The 27,525-nt window shown below is 35.4% G+C and overlaps 3 protein-coding genes across 4 annotated transcripts in view; 1 reads left to right on the top strand and 2 right to left on the bottom strand.

Moving 5' to 3' along the window:
• Window positions 1-1,126: 1,126 nt before the first annotated feature.
• The window catches only part of LOC108738391 (BTB/POZ domain-containing protein KCTD12), a 29,549-nt gene continuing 3,150 nt past the window's right edge, over window positions 1,127-27,525 (bottom strand). The window contains exons 2-3 of one of the 2 annotated variants that reach the window (XM_018471791.1): window positions 13,600-13,672; window positions 1,127-3,145 (exon numbers count right to left, since the gene is read on the bottom strand). In XM_018471791.1, the coding sequence (XP_018327293.1) occupies window positions 1,362-2,060 (699 nt within the window). In that variant the 5' untranslated portion in view covers window positions 2,061-3,145; window positions 13,600-13,672 and the 3' untranslated portion in view covers window positions 1,127-1,361. Of the gene's footprint in view, window positions 3,146-13,287; window positions 13,580-13,599; window positions 13,673-27,525 lie in introns of those variants that run through there. The other variant, XM_018471792.1, reaches the window with a different exon arrangement.
• On the top strand, window positions 20,403-21,151 carry LOC108738370. The gene has a single exon (XM_025978548.1). The coding sequence runs from the start codon at window positions 20,471-20,473 to the stop codon at window positions 21,086-21,088; it is 618 nt and encodes a 205-aa protein (XP_025834333.1). The 5' UTR covers window positions 20,403-20,470; the 3' UTR covers window positions 21,089-21,151.
• Window positions 25,866-26,646, bottom strand: LOC108738393. The gene has a single exon (XM_018471793.1). The coding sequence runs from the start codon at window positions 26,553-26,555 to the stop codon at window positions 25,929-25,931; it is 627 nt and encodes a 208-aa protein (XP_018327295.1). The 5' UTR covers window positions 26,556-26,646; the 3' UTR covers window positions 25,866-25,928.

The raw sequence follows: 27,525 nt of genomic DNA, 5'->3' as shown, positions 1-27,525 counted from the left end.
AATTACGTCAATATGTACTTATGTGGTTATTACACTCGCTTTCTGTTCGAACAATAAACTTCCCATTCGTTCTAGTGTGAACTCAGCATAAACTTCGACTTGTGCCCAACTTCACTCGTATCAAAATTTGTTACTAGTTACACACTGGGTCATTATTTATAAAAAGTCGGAAACTTAAAGAAAGTGGCTAGATGAAACCCGTTTCTAGTTACTACTCTTAAATTATTTTGAACTTAGTTTACCATAAACTTTAACTCCTCAATTCAATTAGGTAATAATTAGAAAAATCTGCTGCTTCAAACAGAAAATATATTAATAGTCAATTGAATTATTAGGTATTTACCATTTAACAATATAAGACTTTAATTGTAGGTACACTCTTATTAAAAAGTTATTTAATAAAATTTTTGGGTAAAAGATCCTTATGTAATGTATTAAATATAATTCGAAGAACTCAGAATGATTGTAAGACTTTTCTGTTAAAATCGTTTGATGAGATGAAATTTTCGTTTTTAATTTTTTAAAAATTCATAATTCGAATTACTAATTTTAAGAGAAAATTACTGGTTTTTTCAAAAATTAAAAAAAGAAACGCTCCGATCAAAAAATTATTTTTTTTTTTCAAACGGTATACTTAGTTCAACATTATTTTAAAACTAGGAATTATTGGAAAAATTAATTATTAATTATAAATATTTTGGGTCGAATTTAATTTGGATTAATTGTCATTACGTTTTTCGTTTTTTATTGTTCTTCTACTTGTTTACAAAATGCAAAAGGATCCTTTTAATAGCCTTTGTCTTTAGCTCAAAAAAAAATGTAGAAGGGAATAAGTCGGTTTTGCTCATACGGGATTGTTCGTGATTATTCAGAAATCTTAGAAAGTAAGACAGAATATCTACCTTATTTATTAATAGAAAATTATTAATTAGTTATAGAAGAATACTATTGGTCATACCTATACAGAGCGTATGATGAAACTTGCCGGTGAGGAAATTACTTTTAATAGAAAATTTTTATCATAAGAATTGGTAAGAAAGGCAAAATAAGAAATATAATATATCAAAGATGTTTATAACTGTTTTTTAAATTATCGCCAAAAAAACTCAAAATAAATAGCAGAAAATGAAAAGTTTTATTATTTTCTATTAAAAGTATAATAGCCGCACAACATGTTTAATAAAATTAATACTGTAATATTATCTAACTATATACAATCTTTTTTCTAATTATCTACGATGTAGTTCTCTGTATTTTCTAGCATACTTACAAACAGCAAATTTTTATTAACGTGGATCATACAGAAATTTATGGTTCATTTTTAATGAAATGGGGAAAGTTAAATGTAATTCGCACTCCATTCACTCCCTTACAAATACGAACTCATTGTAATGACTCCAGCGATTTTCTTCCGAATCGACTCCGGGTTTAAGATCTGCTGTACTTCCGGCTGTTCCAGACCCGCAGCTTCCCATTAATTTAAAACCTTGCTCTATTAGCATTTCGAATGCTTGTTCCAAGAACGAATGTTTCAGGAAAAACCTAGACGTGTAACGTTCGGTCTGACCGTGATCGGGGTCCCTACTTTCGTTCAAAGTTTCCCCGAATACGTCCCTGCATAAGGTGACCCGTCCGCAAACTAAGATCCTGGTCAATTTTCGAAATTTCACGTCGGCAAGTCCGTCCTTTCCAAATTGAAAACTGCCCCTGTAACCGACAGTGATGACTCCAGGTTGTCTAGGTTTGCTCTGCTCGTTTATAGATTGCACAATCGCGGGCAGGCGCAGCTTTTCAGCTTCTTTTTTCAAACGTTCTTTCTCTCTAAAGCATTCAGGAAGAACTAATGCCCCGTCTCGTAAATAATCAAGGATGTACCTGAAAAGGATCCCGTCGCGATCAAGGAAGCTGCGTCCTTTAGAATCCTTCGGTATGGGAATCTGGCCAGTGAATATTTCTGTTAACACCGAATCTGGCACTTTAGTAAGCGTTTCCAAGTTGGTTGTATAGCCAACACCGCCGACGTTCAACTCGACTACCGAGAACGCGGAGTTTTCCGACATTGCTGCGTGGTTGTGGCAGCCACACTGGGTCACTAGACTCGGAGAGAGTTTCCCCGCCCTCTCTACAAAGTGGCGGGACTCGGAAAATTGGGATCACTATAACGATTTATCCACAGGATACGGCGGCGCTACGCGCTACTCTCCGTCTCTCTTCTCCATTCCTCTTGACCTATTTTCTTGAATGTAATATTAAAGTGGATACGAATTTCAAAAACAAAAAAAGGAAATGACGTTTTCATGAAGTATTAAAGAAGCCATCAAAAACAAAAGCAAAAAAAGGAGTGGAGAAGCTTTCTGTGGCTTTCAACAGTAATACAGGATCTGGGGTTTCATTCGATGTATTTACATTTGATACTTCTTTTACTTTCACTACCGCACCTTACGGGGCAATTTTTTGTTTTTCTTTTTTCTTTACACTTATTAAAACCCAATTAATTTGCAAATAGAATTTGAAATAAGTTTCAGTTATTTCTGTTTTCTTATTCATAAAATCTATGCATCTACACATGTAAATAAATTGAAGTGTCTGTCTGTGTGTAATATTAAAATGACTACCCTTTTTATGATTATATTTCGTTTTTTTTTGTATCCTATTAAGATACAAAAGAGACTTAATTTTTGTGGTTATAACAATTTATTGTTTCATACGGATGAAGTTACGCCAACAATAAAACAAAGAACAGTGAATTTTTAATCTTCAAAAATTATTCTTCATTATATAGACGTACAGTTTGGTCATTGTAAGTTTTTATGTTTATTATTCAACAATACACTATAACTTTATATATAAGTACGTTGTCAATTAAATAAAAAATAGAACCAAGACTTCTTCTTATCAAAAAAATGACATAGGATAGGTAGATACAAAAACAGTAACGATAACATGCAATTTCACGAAGTAGAATTTATGAAGTAAAACAAATTCGACACGTTCAAAAATTTAAGATTATGGAAAATTATTTGGTATTTAATAACTCAGTTCCAGTAGAATTGGATAGCGTTAAATGAGAAACTAACTCATTTTCACCTTCTGACTAGCCCGGCAGATCATGTTTGGCCTGGATGGGTAGTTGAACTTACACACTCTGGAGGAATGGGAATAAGAAAGGATAAAACAGAATAATAATGTTGAAGTTATTATTATATTACATAACATACAAGGGAAAGAGCGAATATAAAGATAGGAGACGAAAAATTAGAAGAAGTGGCTGATTTTAGATATCTAGGAAGTCAGATAAGTCAGGATGGAAGGAGTAGTAGGGATACAAAGCAGAGAATAGCGCAGGGTCGAGTCGCCTTTAATAAAAAGAAGTCACTTCTATGCTCGCAAACGGTTAATTTACAAATTCGAAAAAGGTTGTTAAAGGTGTATGTTTGGAGCACGGCATTGTACGGATGCGAAACATGGACAGTGGGCGCGGCGGAAAAGAAAAGGTTAGAAGCGTTCGAAATGTGGTGTTATAGGTTGATGATGAGGATAACGTAGGTAGAAAAGGTTAGAAATAAAGAGGTATTAGAAAGAATAGGTGAACGGAGGACTCTATGGAAGTCAATAAAAAATAGGCGAGATAGGTTGGCAGGACACCTTCTTAGGCATGAAGGTCTAGTCAGAGACATATTAGAGGCAGAAACAGCAGTTAGGAGGGGTAGAGGTGTTCGCAAATAGTTAAGGATGTGGGCTGTTCTAGTTTTAGGGAAATGCGAAGTGTAGCGAACTATAGGGTTAAAATAGTCCGTTCCAACATTGGAGTGAAAAATTGTTGTAATTATATACGTATTCTGCCGTGATTGTTTTTANTTAATATACTTATATATTTTTTTATAAATATTTGAAGCATATTTTTTAAAAATAATTGCTTTACAATTTTCTAAACAATTTTCGTATAAATTTTTATTACCATCACCGATTGCATACATGCGTTGACTGACCCTCAAAAGCTCAAAACTCCGAATAACTAATTTAAAATATAACTCTGGAGACGACGTGTATGACTGTCGCCTTGGAGCCCAGGTACCTAGGAGGTCATTGCCGACTGCATATTCGTGACCCTCAAAACTCCTAAGTAACAAAATTGGACTTATTTCTACCATTACTTATAAGAGTTTTTTCTTATGCACCGATGCATTTTTGAAAATTAATTGATCTCTTGTGTTCACAAGGTTTGTCGACGGTCTCACGAATCGAATGCAGAAAACCGCATGTTTAGTGCTAATAATTATGTATATTTTTACAATTATTTTTATTCAAAAACTTTTCCGTTTAATAATGAGGTTTTTCTGTCACTAATACCTGGCTCATTGTTAGCTCATTCATACCTGTTTTCAGAACTTTTCTATACCTGGCTGAAGTCAACACCCTCTCGTCTATGACGACATTCAGGAAATTCCTTCATTTATCCACCACCATGATATGTTTCATTTAGACTCCGTTCCCTTTGTTAGTTGTTCTCTAGTTTTAAGTAAATTTAATATTGTTAGTTAGTATGTAAGAAACCTTCTCATTAAACACAACAATCAAATTCACTACTAGTTTTATTTTAATAACATTCTAGTAGAACGGGAGTTCAGAAACGCAACTTCCGAGTGGTCTCCGGATAATTTTTTATCTCACGACTGCACAAATTTTTGGTCCTTCGAGCCGGATTTACTAATACAATTCGAATATACTAATACATATCGAATCTACGGAAATACAAACACTTAAAATCAAGTTATACAGTTACGCCGATAAATAGTGCCTCGAAAAAGCAGTTCTTTCCACAACATACAAATATTGTGTGTTCTTTGTCAATTGAAACAACGCCAGAAATCTAAACACCGCATCTCGAACCGATTTACTGCACAAAATTTTGAAGGTTTGGCCTATTTTTGTGTTTTATTTCTTCAAATCCAGTTGTGTTCAAGTTACATAAAATTCCAGTTAAGAAAAATTTCTGCTTTACCGTGAAATTTTTTTAATTTTTTTGTTGGACACATGGTTTTTACGTATATTACTGATGTTAAACTCATCGTAAATAACCCAAATTTTATTACAATCCTAGAACAGGATGTCAGGCAATATAAGTTCGTGTCGTCGAAAATTCATGGCAGCAATAATTCTATTTAAAAACTTGAGCCATGGATTACGGCTGCGGCTGATTTTTTTGAAACGGATTAATAGAAATTCGTGTTATACAGTTTGGAATAAATGTAAAGCAATATGTATGTCATCATCATTATCATCATAAGGTCGTCAGTACTAAGACTCGTTGGACCCGCACCTCAACTCTTTCCTAGCCTGAACTAATCTTCGCATTTCCCTAAAGTTAGAACAACCCATATCCTTAACTATTTGCGAACAGTAATCTAATCTAAGTCTACCTCTACCCATCCTAACTACCGTTTCTGCCACTAATATGTCTCTGAGTAGACCTTCATGTTTGAGAAGGTGTCCTACTAACCTATCTCGCCTATTTCTTAATGACTTCCATAGAATCCTATGTTCTGCTATTCTTTCTAATACCTCCTCATTTCTAACCTTTTCTTTCCACGGTAACCTGATCATTCGCCTATAATACCACATTTCGTACGCTTCTAACCTTTTCTTTTCCGTCGCGTTCACTGTCCATGTTTCGCACCCGTACAGCGCCGTGCTCCAAACATATACCTTTAACAACCTTTTTCGAATTTCTAAATTAACCGTTCTCGAGCACACAAGTGACTTCTTTTTATTGAAGGCGACTCGACCCTGCGCTATCTTCTGCTTTATGTCCCTACTACTCCTTCCGTCCTGACTTATCTGACATCCTAGATATCTAAAATCGGCCACTTCTTCTAATTTTTCGTCTCCTATTTCTATATTCGCTCTTTCCCTACTTTTGCTTCCCTTGCATATCAGTATTTTTGTTTTACTTTTATTTATTTTCATACAGTACTGTTTTATCAATACCACTTCCATTTTATCTAAAGCTATCTCTAACTCCTCCTTGCTATATGGTAATACTGCTATATCATCTTCAAATCTAAGCATACTAATCTTTTGCCCCATGTATATCTATCCCTACAGTTGTACAGTCTTTAATGATGTTGATGGTGTCTTCGATGTATAGATTAAAAAGTAGGGGTGACAGTGTGCATCTCTGTCTGACTCCTTTCCTAACGTTTACTTCTCTACGTTGCAGCCCCATATATATATAGATATGTCAAAGAAACAAAAAATATTCGAGTTAAAAAAGTTCGAGTAACATAAGTTTGCGCAGGTATAGTTATTTGCCTAGATTTCCAGAACTCCAATCCCACAGCGTCCATACAAAGCGTTAGTAATCTGTCACTTCAAGCATGGCGTGAATGGATTTTCACAGCACAATTCCCTAATGGTTTCATCGGTCAGAACAACCCCCACAACAAGGCTTATAACTGCGTTCGCAACGAAATGTGTATAATTTACATTTCACACATGATGGAGCAATCTCTCTTCATCTTTACCGTGTTAGCGTTATTTATTAACCCAGTTTAAATTTACATACGTATGTAAGGTGGGATATTCTGAAAAGTTCGCAAAAAAAGTCCACGCTAAACCTATCCCAATAAGGTGAAGAAATGGAAACTATTGCAGAAAGATTTCATTATTCAAACATGCGAATATTTATAAACATTTAACATGATCAACGGGAAACAATTGAAACGCCTATTCTTGAGTTCTCAGACGTATTTACAATCTGTAATTAATCGATAAGTCGTATTTATCATAATTATAGATAGGTACTAGACTACCATCAGGATATTACACTCCTATTTACGGAGCGTGGCTCGCTTGGCGAAAGATAAATAAAAATTTATGTACCTTCCGCCGGTGTACTGCTGTACCACATAGATTGTTCGGTAAGGACAATCAAAGAACTCGAAGAAACAGCGTATGTCCGATTAAGATGCGTATCACTTAATACGTTTATTAATCCTATACATACACACGACAAATTAATCTAACTTAAATTTACAATTGCAAAAATTAATTGAATTTGAAAACGATTGGTTTGATGGATGTCCTATCACTCCATTGTCTGAACTGTTCTGTCTTTTTGTATCTGAAAACTATTTCTTCCACTTGTATCACTTCTGATTATGGAATTTTCCCTGGTCACTACCCCCAATGTCACTGGTTACGTACACCAAAAGTTTCGTAGTTAGGTAGCACACAATGGTGTTATAATTTAGGGAAAAACCAAACTACAAGAACACAACCTAGTCCACCGGACCTTGCCGAATTTCACGAGCGTACCAAAGCCGTCTCCCAGAACTTCGTTCCCCTAAATTCCGACTTCAGACACACTACACCCCATGAAATCTCCCGTACTATCCGTTCTCTGAAAAAGAGGAAAGCCCCTGGCGCTAATGGACTTCAAAACGGAGTCCTCAAAGTCCTGTCGCCAAAGTACATAATCGCACTGTGCAACATTACAAACGCCGTCATGCGGCTCCACCACTTCCCTTTGGTCTGCAAAGAAGCCACTGTTATCTGTCTCCCCAAAAAAGGGAAGCCCCTCAGCTCTCCCTCAAGCTACAGGCCCATCAGCCTGCTCAGTTCGTTGAGTAAAGTAGTTGAATCAATCCTTCTCGATCGGCTCTTAGACCACGTGGAGCAAAACAACCTCCTCCCCGATCATCAACACGGCTTCCGCCGGCATTACGGCACCGGCCATCAACTTCTTCGCGTATCTGAATACATTTCCGACAACCTTAATAAGCGGCGTCACACCTCCATGCTTCTTCTTGACGTCCAACAAGCGTTCAACCGAGTCCGGCACGAAGGCCTCATCTCAAAAGTTATCGCCCTTAACATTCCACATTTTCTAGTTGGGGTTATCAGGTCCTTTCTCACAGACAGAAGCCTTCGGGTCCGCGTCGGCTCTGCTCTGTCAGCCAGTAAACCCGTCACTGCCGGTGTCCCACAAGGCTCCAAACTATCACCTAGTCTATTTAACCTGTTCTGTGCGGACATGCCCTCCGCCACTTCTATTTTGACAGCTCTCTACGCGGACGACATTGCCCTCATAAACTCCGCCCAAACCATTCTCCAATGCACGGGGAGAATTAATAAGTTTAAACTGGTACCGAAAATGGAAACTTTTCATTAACGAGACCAAATCGGAAGCAATTTTCTTCTCTCGTAGGTTCCGAAAACTTCCCTCCATCTTAGTAAACAACCGTCCCGTCAAGTGGAGCAACTCTGTCACCTACCTAGGCGTCGTTTTCGACAGGATCCTGAACTGGTGGCCCCACATCGTAACAAGGCAATGGGTGCATTCATCGCACTTAAGCCTTTCTTCCGAAACCACTCCATCGCCCAACATATGAAAATCCGTCTGGGCTGCGCCCTTCCTCACCGCCTGAAATCACTTCAAGGCACCTACATGCGGATCCTTCGTTCCCCACTAAACTATCCCTGGTTCGTCAGAAACACCCAAATTCTGAAAGAAACCGGTTTACATTCTTTTCCTGAGGCTGCAATCTCATTAGCAGCAAATCTCTGGGCCTCAGTGGCAGGGCACGCAAACCCCACAGTTTCGACACTCTCCAACTTGGCCCCGAAGCCAAACGACCGTTTCCGAAGGCCCTGTCACCTTCTACAATGAGCCACTCCCTCTTGCTCACTCGTAGCTTCGCTTTTTAGCGCGAGTGTCCTACCTCGAGGTGGACCACCTACTCCGACAGTCCCCCCCCCCCGAATCTCACCCATGCTTAACAAATTTCCCTTCTCATTCCTCTTCCAAATCCCAACCTTCCATTCGTTTCTCGGGGATGAGTAACCCTCAGGGTTTATCTCCCCACTCGAGGAGGGGTTTTAGTCGGTAAAAATTCGACACTACCTCCCTTCAGGGGGTGTCTTTTGAAGATTTCCCTTCCTCGAGAATAATCTAATAAAAAAAGACTATACCAGTCTTGATATTGGTCTTGCTCTTGCTTACTCATTCTTGGTCTTGGTCTTGCTCAAATACTTCTAGTCTTAGTTTTGGTCTTGTTCTTGCTGATATAGTCCCGATCTTGGTCTTGGTTTTGCATGTTAAGTGTTGGTATTGCTCATTTAATCTGATTTTAATAATTCTTCTAAGCACAAGTTTTAGTGTCTAAAGTCACAATTCTTAAGCCCAAACGTCGTTTAAATAATAGGAAATGTGTTGGACTTTGGAAACTAGAAAAACGTTAACGACTTTTCATTCAGACTCAAATTGAGAAAGACAGTATTAAGATATCATTTATTAAAGAAGAAAAATCACTGTGATGCAAATTTGTATGAGGTGGGTCATCTGATGACATTACTACAGAAATGAACAGAGGGGATGTCTTCTTCCTGGTCTACTATCTAGCTTTCTACAGCTTCAGTTTGGAAAATAGATAGTAGCCAGATGGAGCCAAGTCAGGTGAATCTCGAAGGCGATCTAGCAGTTCTAATATTCTCTTTGTTATTATTTTCTCCTATTTCAGATAATAATCAATGAGTTACCTCAAAACACTGAACCAAAAGCGTTTCTTGCCGATTTTTGAACCCGAAACATTTTTTATCTTTCATTCCATTGACTATTGTTTTACCCCACGGTCTTACAAAAAAGTAATTAGGTTTCATCCATGGTGTCAACTTCGGATTCGCTTTATATTGGGCAGAGATTGAACGCGAAGTTACAATACGAGTTCCTTTCCGATTCTCATTCGAGCATTTTTAAATCCATTTCGCAAAAATCTTTTCAATACCCAATAGACTACATTGATGTTTAAAGGGTGGACACGAAAATGGATTTTCCAGGCTTCTGATCATCTCGAATGGAAAACGTTCTTATTTTAAAAGAAGCAATTGAATTCTTGCCGGTGGCATAAACATTAATTTCCGACAGTTCTTGAGTATATCTACAGGCCAATATTTTCTGCCGATAGATTGGCCCGAGCGCTGGAGAATGATGTGTTAAGCACCTGCAATCTACAACGAGAACCCGCTCAGTTCAGTAGCCTGGACTGCTACTCCCATTTGAAGTAAAAAGGGGTCAGAGCCGCAGGTACCAACAGGTTCCTTCGAAGGACGAACAGAACATGATCCGGGACGTACTATCCCTAAGGTGGGAGCAGTGCTACACACAAGAGCATTTTACGTGATAATGAATACATTGATCCTCGACGGTTCTTGAGTATGCCCGCAGGCAGAGATCGGCCGATGGTCGGCAACTTTTGTACTAAAGCCGCGAATGATAATAAAATAAAACATCTTGAGTGACACATATTTGCCTGCTTAACAATGGAAATTTTCGAGAAGAATGAAGAAGATTGTGAAAAATTCGATGATAATATAATTATAGACCTCTGGATGACAGCCGGAATTAGTATATGAACAGCTGATTAGTAATATAAATAAAGAGTGCGAATTACAGGCGAATACCGAGTGTGTAATAATACGGTGTGATATAAATAAGTAGTTTAAGATCTAATTAGTATTATCGTGTAAATGAATAACTGCAAAATAAATAGTCGTTAAAAAAATGGAATAAATACCAAAAAATTGGTTATAGTACTTTGTAATAGCTTAATATTAGAATTTGTTATCTTTTTTATTTACAGCTGACATGCTTTTTTTAAAAAATATATATCTTTAACTTTACTTCTTTCATGTGAAACTTCTATAAAGTCAAAACTAACTGCTACTAACCGCTATGAAAACAGGATTTTTATATTATACTCCAAACAGTCAAGGACAGCTATTTATCAGTATAAGATAAAATTTAGCGGGAAATCAAGAGAACCTTATTTTTTCGCGGCAAACGAATAGAAGGAAGATGTGGTTTAACTAAAACTAATTGCATGAGAAACTAATAAAGTTGGGAAAGGGAGAAAGGGAATTACCATGAGCTTTACGAAATACACGAATCATTGATGAGCATTTTTTAGGTAAATTGTATATGTTTTTACCTAATAAATTCCAATATTTCAGCCTTTGATTACTGCCTTTTTAATGAATTTGTTAACTCATTTAAGTAAATCCGTAATCATTCTCTATTGATTAATATATGAGTCAGTTAATTTAAAGATAATTTTATTTTAATATCTGACAATCGTCCACACAGCCATAGAGGGATACTCTACGTATTATATGCGGCATCACCTTTTGAAAAATACGTGGTAATGGAAAATTCATACAAATACCTTCCGAGATAGCTGAAGGTTCATATAAATAATAAAGTGATATAAGTCGAATAAATGCAACTTTTAAGATTTTGTAATTTAGGACAGTTTTCAGAGAAAGCAGAACTGCAGGAGCAGGGGCGGATCTACTTAAAGGCTTTTTGGGCTGCAGCCCAGAGCCCCATGAATACAGAGGGCCCCCAACCTGAACTGAAAACAATAGACGATATTGTCAATAATAAAAATTATCTAGAATTAATAAAAATGCGATCATAAGATTGACAACACTGCGATCAATCAACCCGTGTGCGCATCTATCAAACGGAATGGGGAATTCCCCGTCGCTTGTTTTCGGTCGGTGTATTCCGTGTATTGTCTATTACTGGGGACTTCCCTCCGCTTATCGCCCGACGCAATTTTGTTAGTTACATTTAGTGAATGAGTGCATTCAGTTAAAATTTTACTTACTGCAGTCTAAGACAGAGTCTTACACCTCTTGCGGTGAATTTTTTTGGGTAATTTATGAAAAGAAATTTGTTGATGTTTTCCCAAACTGCTATACCATCTTAAAGATTTTGTTAACGTTGCCGATCACTAGCTGTGAAGCGGAGCGCTCTTTCTCCAGGATGTCGTATATAGAATACAAATACAGGATAACAATATTGAACTATCGACTAAATCATTTAACAGTTCTTTTCATAAATTGCGATTTAACAAAGGACTTACAATGCGATGACCAAATAAAGGAATTTGCAGCACAAAAATGCAGAAAGGTTACTTTATAATTTATATAACATGACCATTCATAGCCTGTCAATTTATTTTGCAATAAATAATGTTTTAATAAATAAATAAAATATTTTGTTGTCCTACTTTCTTCCTGTACTTAACATATATTATATATATCTACATCACTACAGAAAACTGTTTTTTGACAAAATGGCAATTGGTTGGGTAATTAGGTAGGACCCCTAAGCAGTATTAGCCCAGGGCCCCACAAATTCAAGATCCGCCCCTGAAAAATACGTAGTTATGTACTTTAAATAAATTCGCTTTCAGTATACAAAACAAGTATTTTACTATTAAATTACCATAAATAAATGGCAATTGGTTGGGTAATTAGGTAGGACCCCTAAGCAGTATTAGCCCAGGGCCCCACAAATTCAAGATCCGCCCCTGTGCAGGAGATATTTTCAGATAGACATGTTTAACAGAATGTTCTCATCAAATTATGCATTTTCGCTTGTATGACATAAAAAGAGAAAAGTCGGACAATGAAATGTGTAATGTCCACGTTTGGTGAATTGCTATGACTGTATCATATGATTACAGTAGGAAAAGACAACATGAACGAAGTAAGTGTTGAATTTTGTCCAAAGTTATGCCCTTTCTTTTATTTACAGTAATGTGCACATTCACGAACTTATCACACTTACATAGTATATACAGGTAGATACACTTTGATATTGGTGAAAGAAAATCAATACATATTAAATCCACTTTGTATAGACATTTTGAAAATGAGTATAATGATTATCGGAAGTTCTAAAACGGATACAAAGCTTTTAGTTGAATGCAGTATCTGCCTATACAATACATTTAATAAAGTAAAATTGGATCTATTATTAGAAAATAAGGGAGGAGCCTCATAGTCATTATCTCCAACCTTAATTGTATCTTAATAATCTTCCACATTTAGGTTAGTAACTAGATGCCAAGAGTGGGCCGTAACTTTGTAGGTACCTAGTTTTAATTTTCATGTAACACAAGATGCTTTGAGTTCTATGATAATATTAATATATTACACACCTGGACAGTAAAGATAATGAACGTCTTAGACTGCATGTTTATTTTTTGTTAAAGAGGGTTAAATTATTATTAACATTGAGCCAGCACGTGGACCAGAACTTTTAATGCATGAGCTTTGGCCAAACGGGCCTACCCGCAGATACGTCCCTGATCAAATTCAAATTAAAGGTTAACCAGTAAACTTTTAACAGTTATAACTCCAATTATTTATTTTAGTAGGTAATAACCTTTCATTAAAAACTTAATATTAATACAAGTGGATGACAGATAAACTTACCAAATGCTGACGGAAAATTGTGCAAATTGCTTCCAATGAAGAACAAAAAAACTGAATTTAACTAATCAAATACACTTGCTTCATTTTAGGTGTTACATAGGTAATATTACCATAAAACATTAATTCCGTTTGGTTAAGTTTTCACTGACTAAGATTGTCCTATTATAACACTGATATGTACGTTTATTGTATTAACAAAATTATTTAAATGCGTAATTGATATTTATTCACTAAACGATAAGAAAGAACTGAAGTTCTATCATAAATTATCAGAACAGTAAACCGCAAAAATTATAAGTACATCTTACTTACTTGTCAGATAAAGGTGAATTAGGTGAGTCATTTTCCTCCAAACCTGCGCAATCCAATAATTGGTGCAACGAATCTAAACAAAACAAAGCAATAAATTTCTACGAAATAAAAATCAGTACTTTTAGGTATAAAATTAAATAATTTCTGAAATTCTACTTTACATTTTCAATTATGCATCTACGTATATATGTAGCACATCGAGTTATACCGGATGTTGATATCAACTTCCTTATTTTAAATGGAACACCCTGTATATTATGACGGGTTTGAATTCTGTATATGATTTTAGGTAGGTTTTCATACAGCTTTTCTACTTCTAAAATTTACCGTTTTCCAGATTTAATTTTCTTAAAAAAAAAAAATTAGTACAAAGCAGTAGATAGCGAAAAAGTATGCCTATTTTACAGTAAGAAACCTGGATGAGCGATATTCTAAGGAGAGGTAGCTGTATCTTAAAACTACTCGTCCATACTTTCAAAGAGGGTTAATTACATACAGGGTGTTCGATATTTAATGGTGGATTTGGTTAACTTCAAACAATCGTAAGTCAATTTTTTAAATACAAGTATTTTCACAGCCTTATACAGAATATTATTATCTTTCGAATGGTAATATGGTTGCTTACACCCATCTCGTATAATTTTCAAATTATTCACTATTCTTTGTGAAAGCAACTAAAATCGTTTAATTTTTTACGAAAACGGATGTGAAATTCCTATCAGAATTTTAAAACAAATAACACAACTTAATTGTCAGTCAAACACCAATACTGACAGTTTAGTAATTAAATATTTTGATTTTCACGCTTTTTGCAATTAAAGAAAATAAATCGATCGCCTATTATTATTTACACAGTTAATAATAACCGATTTTAATAAAATTTGGAGCACTTTTATGTATTGTTATAAGCAACAATTCTGCAAAATTAGAACCTTTATATAGTTTCGTTCCCGAGATATGTAACGTAAAAAAAGTTCAATTTTTTGACCTTGAGCATGATTTTTTAATTAAAAAAGCACTTATTAGCGACTTCCAATTAGCGCCATTTTTTAGACAATTATATGAGAAATAAAAAACATGCACGACATATCCCTCGGAAAATGCAGTGGAGAGTCCATATTTCGCAAAAGGTTAAAAAAACAATTTTCACTAACATGTAAGACTATGGATAACGAAATTCAGAATCAGCGTTTTTTTACTATTTCAAAACAAATCAAATTGTGTGGCAATGGAAATGTTCATTTTAACTAAAAAAAGTTTTCATGAAAATGGTAATATTTCTATCCCAGTAGTTATAAGGAATCTGGGAAATTTGCAAATGTCGATTTAAGGAGTATTAAAAAACGAAATGTGTGCTGAGACACATAGTACAAGTGAAACTNATGGTGGATTTGGTTAACTTCAAACAATCGTAAGTCAATTTTTTAAATACAAGTATTTTCACAGCCTTATACAGAATATTATTATCTTTCGAATGGTAATATGGTTGCTTACACCCATCTCGTATAATTTTCAAATTATTCACTATTCTTTGTGAAAGCAACTAAAATCGTTTAATTTTTTACGAAAACGGATGTGAAATTCCTATCAGAATTTTAAAACAAATAACACAACTTAATTGTCAGTCAAACACCAATACTGACAGTTTAGTAATTAAATATTTTGATTTTCACGCTTTTTGCAATTAAAGAAAATAAATCGATCGCCTATTATTATTTACACAGTTAATAATAACCGATTTTAATAAAATTTGGAGCACTTTTATGTATTGTTATAAGCAACAATTCTGCAAAATTAGAACCTTTATATAGTTTCGTTCCCGAGATATGTAACGTAAAAAAAGTTCAATTTTTTGACCTTGAGCATGATTTTTTAATTAAAAAAGCACTTATTAGCGACTTCCAATTAGCGCCATTTTTTAGACAATTATATGAGAAATAAAAAACATGCACGACATATCCCTCGGAAAATGCAGTGGAGAGTCCATATTTCGCAAAAGGTTAAAAAAACAATTTTCACTAACATGTAAGACTATGGATAACGAAATTCAGAATCAGCGTTTTTTTACTATTTCAAAACAAATCAAATTGTGTGGCAATGGAAATGTTCATTTTAACTAAAAAAAGTTTTCATGAAAATGGTAATATTTCTATCCCAGTAGTTATAAGGAATCTGGGAAATTTGCAAATGTCGATTTAAGGAGTATTAAAAAACGAAATGTGTGCTGAGACACATAGTACAAGTGAAACTTCAACGGATAAGTGCAAATACGAATGACAACAGACTAGTGGAAAAACGAAAAATTTTTACTTCAAGTTTTACGGGCAGATTGTTAGTGTAGTTGTCCAATTTGAAAACGTGCCTGTAAAACTTCAAGTAAAAATTTTGTTGCGATTCGTTTTTCCACCTCTCCTTGTCATTCATTTTTCAACTTGTGCGTAGCCATTCGTTTTTCCACTTGTCCGTTGAAGTTTCACTTCTACTAGTGTCCCAGTACACATTTCGTTTTCACAGGTTTACTACAAATTATGACTTGATTTTTACACAGACCGCAAATAGAGGCAATGATGCCCAGCCACGTGGAGAGCAGAAGTAAGAAAACAACAGCTGAGCACAGCACACGCCGCCGAGACTCTAGCGGACTCCCCGCTCGATATAGAAGTTTCACTTCAAAAACGTCGTTTTCATCCATATTTTTATATGCACATACAATCGTTTCGACCAGGAGGTTGGAAACGAAAATGAAACTATTTTTAAATAAAATCAATAAGACCCGAGCTTTCTTTCAAAAAATTATTTGGATGGATGAATGAAGTACATCGCTCACATTTTTTTTGTTTAATAAAAAATTTTTATATTAGGAACATACAAAAATTATATTTTGCGCTTCTATGTATGCGTCTGTTGCTACCTCTGATGGTAACAAATATTCTAAAATAATCTACAAGGGGACTTGTAAAAACATGATTTTTCAACTGAATATTAAACACATTCGGGTACAAAAGAAGTTCAGTTTTATTACTTCACCCTGGAGCATAGCAATCTAGGTTAAAATAAAGTAATGTTACTCTCTATTGTCTACACTATTATATTGTACACACTTAGGCCCTCAAGGCACAAGTACGACCACTAACATTGCGGTTGAAACATCGCACAAAGTATCTACATCTAGGTCAGAAAAATTGCGATCATTTTCTCCGAAATAGGGAAAATCTATCTTTCTGTACACATTGATTTTATCGATTGCTAAATAATATAACACAGCAATTTACACTTCATTAATTACAAAGACACTATTAAGATCTCATAATAAATATAATAAACACTTAGTGTACCTATATCTAAAATAAAAACCTACAGACAGACGCACAATTGAACCTATAAAGGTCCCGTTTTTCATTCGAAAGCGTGGAACCCAAATCCAAGAACCAACTTAACATTGTAGTTGAAAAAAAAAACATTCATTCATTCTCTCATACATTCAAACTGCAAATGTAAATTTATACACACAATATTGTTTTATTGAAAGATTTACTACGTTCTGTTCAGGCCACAGACTTCTTATTAATTTCCCTGTAATCTATAAGTAAAGAACTATTTTCTGTATTTTTTTCAAAATTTTAGGTTCAGCAGTTTCGGGNAGCTTTTTCAGTAATATTTCCGGATGAGACCTTTTTTGACTCTGTGACGACACATATAAAATATAAAAAGAATTAATTTTGGTAAATGTCCGGATGATGGCCAGGGGTGGGTGGGATCGAAAGAGGTGGTCTCCCCCACCACTGTACCATAAAAAGTTCGTGGCGTTCTTACCCCCATAAAAAGTTATGAGGGTTAGATGGGGGTGGGGGTAGGGAGATCGAAAGAGGGTAGGGGGGATCGAAAGAGGGTCACCTGAGTAAAACCCCATAAGAAATTTGCGGCGGTCTCACCCCCATAAAAAGTTATGGGGATTGAAAGTTGATTATTTTGACAATCTTCATACACTATAACTCATATAAAATCCAATAAAAAAATTATTTTCAAGCGGGTGGAGGTGGGGGATCAAAAGAGTGTGGTCACTGGAACAAAACCCGATAACCTAACCTAACCTTCCCTATTAATAAAGATATTTAAATAATGTTTAATATAACTTTCTCAATATTTTTATGTATTTTTCATTAGTTTTACCTTTGAATATTGTTTAAGAATGACTACATAAATATTTACATGCCTAGAAATGTATAAAAATTGGCATATTTATTAACTTTGAACTCTCATAACTTTTTATGGGGGTGAGAACGCCACGAACTTTTTATGGTACAGTGGTGAGGGACACCGCCTCTTTCGACCCCCCCCCCAACCCCCCTTGGGGGGTGGGGGCCATCATCTAGACCTTTACCAAAAATATATATTTTAGACCCTTACAACAAGCCTTTTCATTTGATATGTCACACGGTATAGTTTGTAAAACTTTTTTTTTAATTTCCTATTGGCCCCCCAAAAATGACGCCCATATTCGAAATTAATTTATTTACGGCATGCGTCCGTGTTTGGGTCACAGAAATTTAGATGTGTAATAAATTTCAACTTAATCGGTCCAGTAGATTCGGAGCAAATTTACTGTGACATACGGACGGACAGACACACGAGTGATACTATAAGGGTTCCGTTTTTAATTCGGACGTACGGAACCCTAATGGTGTGCCTGTTGTAGAAACGACGCGACGCTTTAGCTTTCCGGCTTCCTTCGGCAAAATAATCCTTTTACACAGGAGAACGATGTTCCATTATCTACCGGATTTAGTGTTTATTAAATTTTAATAGCACAAGGGGTGTAAAACCCGTCACACGTAATAAACGTATTAAAGGGTGTTAGAAACGGCACGTGATTTGTTTTCGAAATGTCTTTGAATCAAATACTTGTCCATAGGCTGGTTTAAATCAAAAAATGTGCTACACATACTTTTATATAAATCAATGCTTTCCTAGTTATTCGCAATTGAAATTATTGTTTTTTAGTTCAAAAATGGTTGTTTAGGTACGGTTTCTCTCATAAATAACGTAAAGTTGGTGTCTGACTAGTTTTAAATTCTTTAGATAATCACTTTGACCGGAATAAATAATTGATTATTTAACATCGAAAGTTCAATGTTATTCAGATAGGAAATTTACATTACAAGTCGGTATAAATAAATGTTAAGTGTATGAGCCCCTGGGATCATAAAAATCAGGTAATGTGTGTACTATAGCAACTGTCTAGGCAAGTTACAAAAATGAAGAGAATAGGAGAGAAAATTGCAAGACAAACTTGAAACACTTGCTTAACTCATCGAAATCTACATGAATCTTGTACAAAATTAGTATTCATAGCGCGTATGAAAAATAACGACCTCAAAAGTCTTTGCAACCTTCATTTTGAGTAGCACTTGTTCAGCTCATCAGGATCTACACCTTCAAACATCATTTCTCAATTTTACCTATTACCTACTAATTTTTTTTTCTTTAATTTACTAAACAATCAACTCAAAACTCACTTCATATCTACCATCAACCAAGCAGGTGCCACAAAAAGCACTAATAAGATCGGATCTCCCAAGACCTTTGCAACTTATTTCATTAGCCAACCTATTTTTTTCATAAGAAGTGCATTATATCACCTGTAATTTGGTACAAAATTCATGCAGATCCTAATGGGCCTGAGTCAACCAAGTGCCTCAAATTTGCTATCCAAATTTGTTTCCCTTTTATTTTTGCAACCGATCTCAGAGGGTTGTAATTGTATTAATAAGTAGATACATATGGATGGTCAAAGTTTGAGCTTAATCCCGGTGAGGTAAGTGATTTTTCGGTCTAGACTATCTTAGCTAATGGGAACTGACGGATTAAAACATGGCACTTGATGAATGTGAATTTTAGATACTCTCTTTTACGTTGGCTTCGCAGTATATTAAATTTTTATAATGCTGCGGAAATATAAAAGGAGGAGAGACGAAGAAGGGCAAAAATGATATAAGGAGAAAGAGTGGGAAATAATTAGGGCAGCTAAGGAACAGTGGATTGATATGAGGTGTAAAGTAGAGGAAAAAATTGAAGTAGGTAAAACGGATGAGGCTTATAATATAATTAAAAGGAATTTTAGAGAAGTAGAGTACAGTAGTAATAACATAAGAAAAGAGGCAGGGGTACGAATATAAATCAGAGGATAGCGCAGGGTTGAGCTGGCGAACGGTTAATTTAGAAATTCGAAAAAGATTGTTAAAGATGTATGTTGGGAGTGTGGCATTAAACGGGTGCAAAATATCGACGGTGGACGCGGTGGAAAAGAAAAGGTTAGAAGCTTTCGAAATGTGGTTTCATGAGGATACAGTGGATAGAGAAGGTTGGAAATGAAGAAGTATTAGAAGGAATAGGAGAACAGAGGACTCTATGGAAATCAATAATATGCGAAATAGGTTGGTAAGACACCTTTTCAGGCATGAAGGCCTAGTCAGAAACATGTATTAGAGGCAGAAACAAGGGTTAAGAGGAGTAGAGGTAGACCTATACTAGATTAGATTATTGTTCGCAATGTTCTAGTTTTACGGAAATCCGCAAATTAGCTTAGGATCGGAAAGAGTGGAGTCCTTAGGAGTGACAACCTTATGATGATGATGATGAACTATCTGTTGTGACGCACTTCAGTCTCGTGTCATAGAATCAAGAATTTCGATAAGATAAAGTTTAAAATTTAAAAAGTAAACAACCAAAAGAATAAAAAAAAGTTATTCAATTGAAATTACCAATTGACTCTACAGCCATCTATGCATTTTACAAACATTACTTTGACACATAACAAACATATATTGTCAATTTACCTTTTTCTTCTTAATTTTTTTGTATATTTTGAAACATGAACCCATTTCTCACGGTATACAAAAAAGATTACATTCCCGTAAAGATTGTACAGGAACCTCGTAAAATCGCTCAGTCTGAATTTAAAGATCCCATCAACGAAGGTTTCAAAAATTATTTGAGTGTAACAGACAGTCCAGTAGAACCAGAAATGACACCATGTGACCAATATATGGAGGAATTCAAGGCAGATAATAAGAAAATTGGTGAAATGTATTTTAGTAAAACTATCGATAAGCAAGTAGTCAAAAACAGTCAGCTAGATGATATGAGAACAGTCTATCGAAGAGATTACGAAGATATTGCTCTTTATGAAAGATTCTTAAAGGAAGAATATGAGAAAAAAATGTTTAGACTTCCTTCGGATTGGAATCTTCCACAAACAACACAAACAGCAAGTTATAGAAATCCCTCCATATTGAATCCTAATGTTTATGAAAAAGATAAATTAGGGAGAACTCCGGATAATCTGGTCCCTAATCCAGAAATTCGTAGATTATTGAAAATAACGACCGGTGTTAGTGATTATGGGGCTCATATTGGTCAAATGGGCGAAACCATAATAAAAGAAGAAATACACGGAAAAAGAAATTATCCTGCGTGTCATCCATTGTAATTATTTAATGTTATTGATATAATTTTGTAGGAATTTTTTTATGCACCTATTTTTATTATTTTGTTTAAGGATACTTATTTTACATGATTTTGTTGATATATCATATTAAATAAATTTCTATGCTACCTATATTTTACGTTTACCAAATGCATGAAGAAGATGAAAACGTGCAATGTTAATATGAGATACCTATTTAAAAGCAGGTAAATAGAAAAAAGAATGCAACAAAGCCCTTTTGTTGTATAGTAGTCAATTTCATATCATCATTCGCACTTTAGAATTCGTAAAAGTAAATCGTATTGTACGAAATATTATATTATTTGTTATAAACATTATCGAGATAATTTGCTTTGCCATTTAAATGTTATATACAGGGTGCTTCAAAAAAATGTATACACACTTTAAACTATTGTAATTTTCCCGCTCTACAAGGCTAATGGTATATTTCTTCGCCAGGTGCCAGCATAATCGTCCCTCTATGTTATATTATCAGTTGGAATTTGTAATATCAACATGGGGGACGTACGTTTGAGTTTTGAAGAACGTAAGCAGGTTATTAAGTGGTACTGGAAGTTTGAGAATGTAAATGAAGTTCAAAGACAGTGGAGAAAGGAGTATGATACAGAACCACCTTCAAGATTAACAATTACACGCATACGAGACAAATTCGGAGTTCATGGAACAGTGTGTGATGTGCATAAAGGTCATTCAGGTCGGCCTCGAACAGCTACAAGTGATGAGTCATCAACGGCAGTCTTGGAACTGTTTCAACGCTCTCCTAACAAATCTTCAAGGCAAGGGGCACGTGAAAGTGATGTAAGTGCTAGAAGCGTGCTACGCATTCTGAAGAGAGGCAAGTATCGTGTTTACATTCCAAGGCTGGTGCAACAGCTAAATGACGATGATCCAGATCGAAGGTTGCAATTTTGTGAATGGATTCAGGAGATGGTGATACGTGAACCGGGATTTATGGGTAGCATCATTTGGTCGGATGAAGCCCAATTCAAACTTAATGGAACTGTCAATAGGCACAATTGTGTTTACTGGGGTGAAGAAAATCCTCACATTACAATTGAAAAAGCTGTAAATTTGCCTGGTGTAAATGTGTGGTGCGGTTTGTCTTCAAGGGGACTCATTGGACCTTTTCGATTTGAAGGCACTGTAACTGGTATTAATTACCTAACAATGCTTGCTGATTCCATATTTCCTGCCATTCGTGCATTATACGGTAATGATGATTTTTATTTTCAACAAGATGGTGCTCCGCCGCACTATCACAGGGACGTACGAGCTTACCTGGATCAAAATTTGTCGGGCCAGTGGATAGGACGCAGGGGGCCAATCGAGTTTCCAGCACGCTCTCCAGACCTTACACCACTGGATTTCTTCTTGTGGGGCACAGTAAAAGATGAGGTGTACAAACGTAAACCACGTAACCTAGACATTCTTTGGAATGAGATTCAAGCAGTGTGTAGAGAAATCTCATTGGACGTTTTGATACGATGTACAGAATCTGTGGTGACTCGTACTCAGAATTGTATTGATGCTGTAGGTCACCAATTTGAACAGTATTAACATTTGTTATTTATGTTTCATTTACATTGGACTTTCAGCTTTCTATTTTCCTGAAATTTAACTTTGTAGAACGGTAAATAAATTTTCTATGGAAGTTCAAAGTGTGTATACATTTTTTTGAAGCACCCTGTATATATTTACTAAACTACAAAATAGCTGTTGTGCTACACAGTGGTCGAAAAATTGGAAAATCTACCCAAAATTCGAAAAAAAAATTAGTTTTGTAATTTGTACTGCTGAAGTTGGTAGAATATTCGTTCAGAGCTCAGTGTCCAATATTCACGTCACGTTTAAGTGGCATTTTCACATTGAACTTGAAATTTAAATAGAGAATTACTTTGTGGAAAAGTATGTAAAAGAAAATTTATTCAGTTGGTCTAACATATTCTGACGTAGGTATGTTAATTATTTTGTCGTGTTCTGCCTATCAAAACATGCAAAATTCAGCTGAGGATAGATGTCGATGAATGAGTTGATAATCTACTTGAATGATTCTAGATTTAATTTCGTACTCGAAAAGTTAAACTAAAGTTTCAATGATACTTCCCAAAAGGTATTCGTCATACTCAATCCGCCATTTTGAGTTTTGAAAATATAAATTCAATATCGTAATCAGCGACTTCAAAAACTCCTAGACACTTAGTTTATAAAAGATTGAATTAGTTTTTCCAAAATTTGTCTAAACATTGCATTTACCATTTTCATTATAGAAATGCATGGAGCTGTCTCTTATAAATTATAATATTATAATATTTATAATGCTTTAAAAACATAAACGCTTTGAATGAGTCAAGCGTAGGTAAATGGATAGCTGATACAAGTTCGAGGAGGATTTCAAAGACAACTATTGCCCAAGATGCTACCTTCAGCTACCTTTTCTCCCAAAATGCAGATCGTTTAGGTCTAATGAGAGTCGAGGTCGCCAAATAACCACGAAAATGATTGTAAAAGAAGTAAATCTAAGTAAGACGATTGTTCGAACGTTACTAATTTAAAATTTGGAAAGGGAAAAGTTATGAGCAAAGATGTTTCTTAAGCATCTGTCTCCGGAACAAAAGGGGAGAAGAGAGATTGGATTGCTGAGGACAAGTCGGGTTTTCTTAACAGGGTTATCGCAAAAGACGCTTCATAATATTCATAATGAAATCTTAAAGCAAGAGGAGAGAAAACAAGACAGAATGAACAAAAGCTGAGAAATAATGGTCGAACGTAAGTGTCATGTTGATATTTTGTTTTATTAACAAGGTAATGTGTATCACGAGAATTTACCCCTCCCATCGTGGTCGAGCCAGCGTGACCTGTATTCGTCCGGATTTGGCATAACAAATGTGATGCCTTTCGCAAGTTTATGGCAAAAAAATTAATAATTATCGACTATCCGCTAATACTCGCTCAATTTGGCACCGTGTGATTTTTTCCTGTTTCCAAAATACAAAATGGTGCTTCGCTAGTGGCATTTAGGGAACGTGAGCACCAAGAAACCTGCAACAACGCGCCATTTAGAGGATGATGATTTTCAAGGATGCTTCCAACTAGTGATCCAAAGAAAACAGAAAAGGACAAGGACCGGTGGACCCGAAGTAGAACCTGTGTCCTTCTGAATGCTAAGCAATGGTCTAACCGCCCATAATCGGCGGCTATTAATGTAGATCAAGTACATACAGGGTGCTTCAAAAAAATGTATACACACTTTGAACTTCCATAGAAAATTTATTTACCGTTCTACAAAGTTAAATTTCAGGAAAATAGAAAGCTGAAAGTCCAATGTAAATGAAACATAAATAACAAATGTTAATACTGTTCAAATTGGTGACCTACAGCATCAATACAATTCTGAGTACGAGTCACCACAGATTCTGTACATCGTATCAAAACGTGATACGTGAACCGGGATTTATGGGTAGCATCATTTGGTCGGATGAAGCCCAATTCAAACTTAATGGAACTGTCAATAGGCACAATTGTGTTTACTGGGGTGAAGAAAATCCTCACATTACAATTGAAAAAGCTGTAAATTTGCCTGGTGTAAATGTGTGGTGCGGTTTGTCTTCAAGGGGACTCATTGGACCTTTTCGATTTGAAGGCACTGTAACTGGTATTAATTACCTAACAATGCTTGCTGATTCCATATTTCCTGCCATTCGTGCATTATACGGTAATGATGATTTTTATTTTCAACAAGATGGTGCTCCGCCGCACTATCACAGGGACGTACGAGCTTACCTGGATCAAAATTTGTCGGGCCAGTGGATAGGACGCAGGGGGCCAATCGAGTTTCCAGCACGCTCTCCAGACCTTACACCACTGGATTTCTTCTTGTGGGGCACAGTAAAAGATGAGGTGTACAAACGTAAACCACGTAACCTAGACATTCTTTGGAATGAGATTCAAGCAGTGTGTAGAGAAATCTCATTGGACGTTTTGATACGATGTACAGAATCTGTGGTGACTCGTACTCAGAATTGTATTGATGCTGTAGGTCACCAATTTGAACAGTATTAACATTTGTTATTTATGTTTCATTTACATTGGACTTTCAGCTTTCTATTTTCCTGAAATTTAACTTTGTAGAACGGTAAATAAATTTTCTATGGAAGTTCAAAGTGTGTATACATTTTTTTGAAGCACCCTGTATTTTTATTATAGTGAAAACCATCGATACTTTTGTGGTCATTTAGAAATTCGAAAAAGATTTTATATTTGGAGTACGGCTTTATATGAAACGTATGAAACGTAGACTGAGAGCGCTGCGGAAAAGAAAAAGTTGGTAGCCCTTGTAGGAAGTGTTAAAAATTCCGTGGATAAAAAAGGTTAGAAATAAAGAGGTATTGGAAAGAGTAGGAGAACAGAGTGCGCTATGGAAGTGAACGCTATGAAGTAGATAAGATAGGTTGGTAAGACACCTTTATAGATAGAAAAGGACAATCAGAGAAATATTAGAAGCAAAGGCGGAAGTTAAGAGGAGCAGAGGTAGACCTAGACGCATTACTGATGGAGGTCGCTCTTGTTTTCCAGAAATACGAAAATCGCTCAGGATGGAAGAAGGAAGGAGTGGATGAGGTGCGTGTTCAACTAGCCTTATGATGATAATGGGTTTTAAAGTATTGAAATTTTATTTATTAACACTTATTTTATTCCTAAAGTGTTTTTTTACGATTTAAATCTTGATTTATTAATTTAAATAGAAAACCCCACGTTTCGCTCACTCGATATAATTTTTGGTTCTTGCCTACAATCACATAGGTGTATTTATTCATAATAAGTTTTAACTTGGCTTTCTGTGTAATCCCTCTTTAATAATTATTTCTCCCATATGTCCGATTATACTTTGATATTCAGTTATCCCCGTTGTTACTTGTAGTATCTCACGTATTTTTGAATCAGTTCCTAAAGATGTTGACCCAGTTTTCTTTTCAGAACGTTTATAAGCATCAGAACTCATCATTAACGGTTCTCTATAGCTTATTTTTTGAGTCGTAAGAGGAATATACCAATCATCGGGTAATCTAAATCTTTGCTTTTCAGCTTCTTCTTCTAAGTATTTTTTAAAGAGCTCCTTGTCGCAGTAATCAATGTCGTACACTGTCCTTTTATCATCTACAGCCTCATTGAGAACAACATCCCTGTCTAGCAATCTACTGCCGAAGTAAATATTTCCGATAGTCTCATTTTCTTCCAAAAATTTAGATGTGTACGCATCTACAACTTCTTCCTCGCCCGTAGCCTCATCCTTTGCTGTAAGATAACTTTTAAAACTTTCTGTGATTGGATCCTTGAACTCTTGAGGGATGAAATTCTTTACAATCGGTTTTGCCCCTTGATCCGTAAAATCCTTCTTAGTCATCGACAGAAATGGATTCGTACACATAATTAAAAATAAAATCGCTAACATAAATTTTCATGTACAAAATAATTCAGTTGTGCATTAAAAAAAAAAAAATGTTGAAAGACATAGTTTGATTACATTCTGATATGACGTTCGCTAACAGAAATTACAGCCAACTATAATTTTTCTGTACATTTCAATACTTTTACTTTTGATGCGACCACTAATATTCGTTGTGGCCCAAAACGTAGGACTACGCTCATTGCAACCAAACTATGAGTTTAATCGAAAAAATTTTCAAAGAAATCTTTCTCCCAATTTTAATACGAGGTTGTCGGTAGCATCTAAATTTGATTTAATATACAGAGTGTTCGAAAATAGAAAAAACAAGTTTCATTTATATGTCAGCCGTGTAAAATATGGCTCCAATCGAAAAAGTTCGCGATATATTAATTTCTGCATTGCAAACTGTAAGTTTAATCGAAAAAAATCCTGTGTTATCTAAATTTGATTTACTACATAGCGTTCAAAACTAGAAAAAAGAAGGTTTCGTTTAAATGACAAACAAAACTGACTTTAATCAAAAGAAGTTGTAGGAAGAAGTTGTTCAGAATGACAAAATATGGGGATATGCAAAATATAGCGCCGATATTCAAATGTTTCTGATTAGGTTCAAATGACTCAAAAGGTTCGCAAATGGATAGATGTATAGGGTTGTTCGGAAAGTCATTTCGTTTTTTTTTTGTGGAAATGAAAGACCGTTTTCGTATAATAAACAAATACTTTATATGGGGATATGCAAAATATAGCGCCGATATTCAAATGTTTCTGATTAGGTTCAAATGACTCAAAAGGTTCGCAAATCTTTAGATGTATAGGGTTGTTCGGAAAGTCATTTCGTTTTTTCCCGACAGAGGATTTAATTGTATTCTTTTGCACCCAACTTCACATTTAAGCCGTATAATTTTTATATGCTTTGAGAGCTCATATAGGAAGGCTTGTGTGTGAAAAATTCCAATTAATTCTACGCAGTAGT

This window comes from Agrilus planipennis, unplaced genomic scaffold (genome assembly GCF_000699045.2).
Source record: "Agrilus planipennis isolate EAB-ADULT unplaced genomic scaffold, Apla_2.0 scaffold178, whole genome shotgun sequence".
NCBI classification, from domain to species: domain Eukaryota; kingdom Metazoa; phylum Arthropoda; class Insecta; order Coleoptera; family Buprestidae; genus Agrilus; species Agrilus planipennis.
The sequence above is the reverse complement of the archived record's forward strand: the minus strand, read 5'-3'. Positions and strand labels throughout refer to the sequence as shown.

Bases quoted from the DNA above. Each gene is read 5' to 3' on its own strand.
- LOC108738393 (XM_018471793.1), bottom strand. From the start codon at position 26,555: ATGTTAGCGATTTTATTTTTAATTATGTGTACGAATCCATTTCTGTCG.
- LOC108738370 (XM_025978548.1), top strand. From the start codon at position 20,471: ATGAACCCATTTCTCACGGTATACAAAAAAGATTACATTCCCGTAAAG.